This window comes from Alligator sinensis, unplaced genomic scaffold (genome assembly GCF_000455745.1).
Source record: "Alligator sinensis unplaced genomic scaffold, ASM45574v1 scaffold1398_1, whole genome shotgun sequence".
NCBI lineage: Eukaryota > Metazoa > Chordata > Crocodylia > Alligatoridae > Alligator > Alligator sinensis.
Window position 1 is genome coordinate 268,165 of NW_005842417.1, and position 7,659 is coordinate 275,823.

A 7,659-nucleotide genomic window follows, 5' to 3' on the forward strand; every position below is an offset into this window, starting at 1 on the left:
TACAACAGTACAATGCAACTATTCTGAGACTTTGCACAATGGGTGACAGGGGGGAAAAGCTTTTCGGACAAACCAGCCTAAATATGGTCTACACAGTCTCTCCTTTGTTACATTCAGAAAGTCTAAACCGCTGCAGATTAATTTCTGCTTCCAGCAAAAAAAACTTAAGAACCTGAGAACTGACTGAACACGAGTAAACTCAGTCTCAGTTTTTTCACCTCTACTTAAAAAAAGACTCTTCAAGAGGGAGACACGTGTCAGCACAGAGCCACACAACTTTTCTATCGCCCAAAACTATTTTCACACGAAGAAACAAAACCATTTTCCTAGATGGGTAAGAAACCAAGTGTTACTCGTGTGTCTCACACAGATTGATTCCATGATGTAACTTGTACCCCATGTTGGGTAAATATCCATTTCTTTCATTTTGAGTCAACTCTTTAAAATTGAAACACAACAAAGCAGCAGGGCTGTGCGAAACGGCACCGTTCTGTTTCGCCTTGAGTTTCGAGGTTTCGACAGAACAGCCTTTCGTATCGAATTTCATTTTGATTTGAAACAGCTGTTCTGTTTTGCTTTGTCAAACCAGTGAGGCTGTTTTGACATTTCCCTAGATTGGCCAGGGACAGGGAGTCACCCCGGTCTCTACTCCTTTCAGAGAGCAGTAGATAATCTTTAAAAGGTAAGTAATTTTGCTTCATGTATATTTCTTAAATATTAATAATAATAATAAAAACCAATACACACTGATCCCAAACTACATGCGGAAATTCAGACAACAAAGACAGGAGCCACCTCACTAACCAGGAAGTGCAAGTCCTTGCTCTTAATGGAACACAGTTTATGCTTGTTATAATATGCTTATTATACATGGACAGTTTATGCTCATTTGTTCTTGTGCCAATGTTACGTTAGCTTCAATAGCTCTTCTACTTCCCTTGTGTTCAACCCAATGTATTTTTAATCATATCCCCTCTCCGCCTTCATTTTGCTGGGCCAAGCTGTTTTAGTCTCCCCTCATAAGATGCCTTTTAAAATTTCCCCTATTTTCCTAGTAGCTCCTTCCATGCACCTGTTCCACCTTGAGCTCCTTTCTTGAACATGCATGACCAGAATTATAGATGGTAATTCAAATGTGGCTTCCTTAATGCCTTGCAGAACTGCATTACTGTTCTACTACATCTGAACTGGAAATACTTTGATGGATAAGCATTCAGATCACCTTTTCCATCGCTGCGTCTCCTGGTGGTTCATAATCATCCTGTGATCAAGTATTACACCCATGCATTTCTCCTTCTATGCCATTCCAAACTGACAATCCCTCAGACTAAAGGGCATATTCTGGTTATTAGTACTGAAGTCTACAATCATCCACTTCTTCTCCGATTCTTCCTGTATTAATGATACCATCATATGTAGGAGAAACATTTAAAACAGGGCTCAGGTCTTAACAGATACCACACTTCCCAAGTCACCTTTGACTTCCCATTTTGGTAGATGGTGGATTTTGGGCCGGACCCAGAACGGGCTACATTTTCATTGTCTGTAGACAGGAATAGGAGCAGACCCCTTATTCTAAAAAGCAAGAATGCCAACACAGTTCCATCACTGAAAGATCAGACCTTTGTCTAGGTAAATCTGACTTAGGGTGAGCAATCAAAGGTAAGAGATTCTTTTAAATTACTGACATAGCTAACTTTTAATGAGGTATTCCACAGAATTAGTTTACATCAAGATTGAGGAGTTTTAACAAACATGAGCAGTTCTCAAAGAAACAGCCCACTTCACAGTAATGGCGAGGACAATGCAATGCCAAAATGCCCTTTGAACAATTATTACAAACAGGGAATAAACAGGACTTCTTTCTCTCCATACCATACACACCCCGCGCCCAATTCTGAGTGCAGATTGTACTGTTCGTTTTATAGGAGCCGTGTGCATTTTCATAGATTAGGTTACATTACCAGTGGATGAGGACAAGAAGGCACAGAGAAGGCAAGCTGTCAGGTGAGAGGACAGACATAGCTGCATAATCAGGGATAGATGAAAAGATGGAGCCAGCATAAACCAGCACTGGCCAAAGAGAGCTTGAAGGAAACAGAGTGGAGCAGATGAAGTAAACCCCAGGAAGAGACAGCAACATGAACTGGCTGGAGAAAGGCCTTGCTTGGCAGCAGCTTGAAGCTGTTGAGGGAGTGTGGGAAGCAGGAAAACAACCAGGAATACTTGGAGGCAAAGGCAACAAGTTATGCAGATGGGAAAGACGGGATGCAGACATAAGCATAGATGGCACGCAGGCCTTGGGGTCACAGGGTACTGCAGACTTTGCTCAGCGCTCTCCTGCTCACCCTTCACAGGACACAATCCTACAAGTCATCCCATCTGATACTGTCTTCCACGATATCCATATAGAGGGGAGGAGTGGGCATCTCGCACTGGACAAACACGCATCAGTTTGTAAAAATGATGCAAGAGCAATAATGCAGCCCAAGGTTTTAGAAACTCATTGAGGATTTTTGGGCAATTTACGGGATTTCCTTATACGGACAAGTCAGCTAGTCCCACTATTTATTTCCTCATTGTACATATATTTGGCATGGTCTACAGAAAAACAGTGGTACTGCTTTTATTATAAGCTACACCCTCATGGTTAAAAACCCCCTTACTGTCAGAACCATCAGTCCTGGTCTACCCCACAGAGCGTTAATGGCAGAACTCCCGGTCTGTAGCCATGCTCACTTTTGAGTTTAAGCTCTGCCTCAGATTTTGCTGGCAAAATAAATAGCTGGACTAATTTAAAGGTGCTCACAGCAACATAACTTATTCGCATAGGGCACTAGTAGACGGGTGTGACTGTGCAAACAGCATGGGGTGTCCAAATTTAACTATTTCAGTGAACTATCACTCCTCCAACCAAAACAGCTATATTGATACCAAAAGTGCTTGTAGACTAAGCCTTTCTGACCAGCATCATGGATGGCAGCGCAGCTCTGGAGAGACTGGTGTACGCCGTGTGTGCCCTCTGCTGGCTCTGCGGGGACTTACCAGGATTTCGAAACCTGGATACGTCTCACTCGCAGGACGGGGTATTGAAAGCAAATTACAGATTTGAATTGCAGAGTATTATCCATGCTTTTTGCTTCACAGTTAACAGTGAAAGAAAAAAAAAACAACAAGAAATGTGGGAGCTCTGCAGAAAGTTCATTGTGGAGGTCCTTGCAATGAATGTTTTAGCCTGAGTATAGCAAAGATGCATCCTAGTGAAAGATTTGTGCAGCATGCTCTTTGCTAAAATGTGCAATACCACAAAAATAATATGTACACATACATGCTAAGATTCCTACTCCCATCATCCCTTTCTGCATTGCAATATAGCACTACACTTACAATAAACTTTGATCCATCCAGTAAGTGGTAGACTAAAAATCCTCAGATCCTACAATATGTCCATACCAACTAATATTGGACACCCTTACACAGACTAGGGTCTGGCCTCTTTAAACACCCTGTTGTTAATATTCTTTACCCAGTACAGCCCTCCTCCCCCTTCCCAAGCAAGACTTTTAGGCCTCGTGCACTCATCTGCTACTTCATGTGAAGGAAAGGAAAACAGCTCAAAGCGCCCAAGCACCTACTTGGGGAGCAGCATCTGTGTGACATGACCCCTGTGCACAGGAGCTTTGGCTAAGCCAACGGGCAACAGAGAGGAAGCCAGTACAGAAATCACCCCTCCACAGCACAGCTCCTGAGGGACAGCAGCAACTGGCTTGTTTTCACTCCCTTTCAGAAGTCAGTAAGGTGCAGGTTGCAGAGGGAGAAAGCAGGCCACAGAAGTGCTGTGAGCGGATGGATGATCTTTGGGGATTGAGCCCAGTCATCCACAGCACAAGTCTCTCTAATCCATCTCCCGCAATCTGGTTTATAGGGGAAATATGCAGAAGAAAGTCCATAAGCTGAACTTTCCTCAGTGTCTCACCACCCCATGGGCTGGCTTCTCCATAACGGGCAGCACATTACCCTTGAATTGCTGCCAATGCTTGGCCCAGATCCCAAGGACCCTGCTACAATCCTCCCTGACTGCATCCTGCAAGCAAAATGTAAAAGGCAAAAGGGGGGAAAAAAAAAAAGCATGGGACAGGAGGGAGAGAATGAATTTTCCAAGCTGGTGAGACAGTATTTGTCTTGTAAGGCAAATGTGCAGCAGACGATTCCTCATTTACTTATTGGCAGGTTTTGGCCACCACTTGGGTACAGTTGCAGTAAGGTTCACAGCGGTGTCACCTGGTAGATTTATATGCAGCGGTTCATTTATATTAGCCAATCGCAGCAAAGCAATGCCAACTTCATCTCCTCCAGCCCGGTATTTGCCAGCTGATTTTCCCGATTCAGTCAAGATATCAGACCCCTCGGGAATGGTTCCCGATAACAGAGGAGCTGAAAGCTGAACCGGCAGCAGTCGTTTACGGATGACACCCATGTGGTGGGTCCTCGCTGTTAGCTCCTGTCCAATGTAACAGCCTTTGGTAAAACTGATGCCGTTCATATAGGCCAGGTTGGATTCCAGGGGCAGGGCTACGCCTGGAGGAAGGTCTTCTACACCTTCAGGAATTCCTGGAGGGAAAATAAAACAAGAATCAAGAGTGAAATGCTGTAGGGCTCCTCCAACAACAAGGACCTTTCAGTATATGGGCTGTCGATCTTGTTGTCCCCTGCAAACTGTAAATAAGGCGATACTTGTAAACAGAAATAATTTGAAAAGAATGGCCTTTCAACAGGTTAGCTCGGGCTGAAATCATCCGTCCTAACTGAGCAGCCTTAACAAAGGCTGATTTGAAAGGCAAAGTGAAAAGCTGTGTTCGAGTCTGATCTCACGAGGTGTGGAGCACTTCCCTGTGGAAATCGTAAGCACCACGCAGAGCTGGGGTCAAATGAACCAGTACACAGTTTAATAGGAAGGGTCGTATCTTGATCACCTTCATCACGTGGCTGGATTGTAGGTTCAATAAAGGGTCATTTTTACAAAGTCTTATGTAGTAAGCACAGGCTGGTCAGTAAACAGCCCAATTTATATTAAAACTTTTATTTAAAAAAAAAGAATTTGGGTCATCCAACTTGAAAACCTCTTTCTTATTGTCCTTATCTCTGCCAGTCTTAAGACTTTGCCAAATGCTTTATCAATAATTTGCACTTCATAACTTCTGAACCAGAGTGACTATTATCTATTCTACCTTTGTTGCACATTGCTTTTTGGGCATCTAATAAGCTCTTCTTAAAGAGCCCCTCTGCCCCCTCGAGTCATATTTTTATATTTGAGTTTTTCCTCCTTGTCAATTTCACTCCATTTTTCTTCACTTTTGTTGAAATTAGTCCTTTTGAAGCCCAAAGTGTATACATTACTGATTAAGACTGTCCCCTTGTTGCCTAATCTGAGGGTGACCAGGTCCTGCTTGCTGCTCCCCCAACTACCACTGCAGCTAATATTTACTGAATTCAACAGATCCATCAGCATATGTCAGAAGAAGGATCTGAGCTACAATTTCCATCACAAATCAAATGTAAACTGCTCTGTTCCTAAATGCCTTTAAGAATCCAGCCACATATTCTTTTCTAAACAGACCAAATTCGTTTGCCAAGGCTTTCCCTGGCAACAGGAAAACAGACAGCACTGGTAGTAGTCCAAACTTCAACAAAATGACTCAAACTATGGAAACATCTGACCATATGGAAATGAGAAATCCTATTTTTCATTGTAGACACATGCCACCCATCAACCCACCTACACACAGCTTTTTTTAAAAAAAAACAAAACCTTAGCAACAGAAAAATATATTTAAAAATATTTAAAAAATAGAACAGAAATCAAATTTAGCCCCGAGGTATCAGACAAGAACTATGTTTCCTAACATGTTCAGTACATTCAGACTGGCAATAATTCACATTTATAACTTTCTCCAATGTCTTGCATGTAGACTTTTTATGAAAACATGTATCATTTCTTTCATTTTCCTGGTCTGTAAGAATATAAAACTAGAACTGGCTTTACCTTGTTTGTATCTGTGCCTATGATACTCCTTAGTGTTTCCTATCTGACTCCCAGGGACAACCTCTAGAGGGTTTGTCTCTTTGCTCGTGATCAGTCTCCAGCCCATGACTTCGGCTCTGGGATCAGGAGTTAAAATCAAAGTCTTGTCTTTGTATTTATCAAGGGTACTGGAAACATATCCAGACTGCTCCCCTGGGAGGACTGCCCACAAAGACAGATCAAGGCAGGGGTCTATGTCTACTTTCCTCCGGATCTTGTACAATTTCAAATGCTTTTGAACCGAGTCCAGCACGGTGCTGTCACACTCCAGCAGGATGTTTGGCTCCTCTTCTTGACTTTCATGAAGCCTGAAAAAGTAACACACTCAAGGTCAACAGAAATAGAAAAAGATTCACGCAAGCCCTTTTCCTTAATCCAGGTCTAAATCCAACAATTTGCAGAATGGATTCAATGCAACAGATGCTGATCTAAGCAATACTCAGCCTCTTGGGTAACTAAGAAATGTCTGCATCAAACTTTTCCTTGCACGGAGTTTGCCACTGCTTTGCCCGGCACTCTTGGGCTTCCTCCTGTGCCCACCCCCCTGGTGAAAATCCATAAAGACCCTCTCATCCTCCTCCTGCAAGCCAGAAAGAAAACTACAACCCGATAATAGTTAGGCAGGCGTGATCGGCGCTACCGAAAAGGCTACAAACTTCACCCACTTGATCAGAGAAGTTACCTTGCCTTGCCCATATCAGCATGATTGGTTCTCTCATCCACCTGTTATTTCTTGTCAAAGAGTCTGTAAGCAATTTAGGGAGGGGGTTGCTGATTGCTACACGCAGCTAGCACGACAGGGCCCGACTTAGCTCTGCCTTTCGTGCACTACCATGTGAACAGCAGCAGCACAGCTGAAAATACTGGAGGGCCCCCTTCTTTGCTGCCTTGTTCCTGAAACGGTCTTTTACATCTGTGCGCGATGGGCGGACGATGCTGTCATTATAGTCTAATAGCACTCACAACCAGTTTGTACAGCGATAGAGGACTGTGCAAGGCAGTGGCAAAGCCGAGCCACTATATTCAGATATAGTCCAGGATAGGCACCTAAGTACCAGAGGGGATCTACAATGAAGAGAAGCAAATTATTACTTATATGCTAGCCAACTGCCTGTCAAAAATGTCGGGGGGGGGGGGGGGAGTCTCGCGCAAAGAAGTCTGGGGGGGGGGGGGTGGGGGGATGCGGCAGCTGGAGACAGCAGCCTGTGTCCCACCCTGTTCCCCCCACACTTACGGGGCTGGACCTGCTCTCCCCTTCCCCCCTGCTGTGCCAGGCTGGACCCCGCGCCTCCATCTGCTCCATCGCTGCTGCCTGCAGGGCCAGGGAGGCATGGCCCCACCTCTGTCCTCTCCATTTTCATGGCCTGCAGGGAGCAGGGGGACCCCCCCCTCCATCCGCTCTGTGCCACCACCTGCAGGCCCATCCACTCCATCACCTGCCGCAAGGGGGGTGGGGACAGAGGCCTGGGCCCAGGCTCACTCCCCCAACCCCCACCTAGGGGGCCGGCGGGGACAGAGCCCAGTGCCCAACCCTGCCCCCCTGCTCCCCTTCTCTGGCCCCCCCCACCCCATCACTT

General features: G+C 44.9%; 1 protein-coding gene across 1 annotated transcript in view; it reads right to left on the reverse strand.

Moving 5' to 3' along the window:
* Positions 1-27: 27 nt before the first annotated feature.
* IBA57 (IBA57, iron-sulfur cluster assembly) overlaps positions 28-7,659 on the reverse strand; it is a gene marked incomplete at its 5' end in the record, with an annotated part of 10,531 nt that continues 2,899 nt past the window's right edge. Inside the window, 2 exons of the mRNA XM_006030075.2 lie at positions 28-4,611; positions 6,044-6,390. Coding sequence (XP_006030137.1) covers positions 4,217-4,611; positions 6,044-6,390 — 742 coding nt within the window. The remainder of the gene's footprint in view (positions 4,612-6,043; positions 6,391-7,659) is intronic.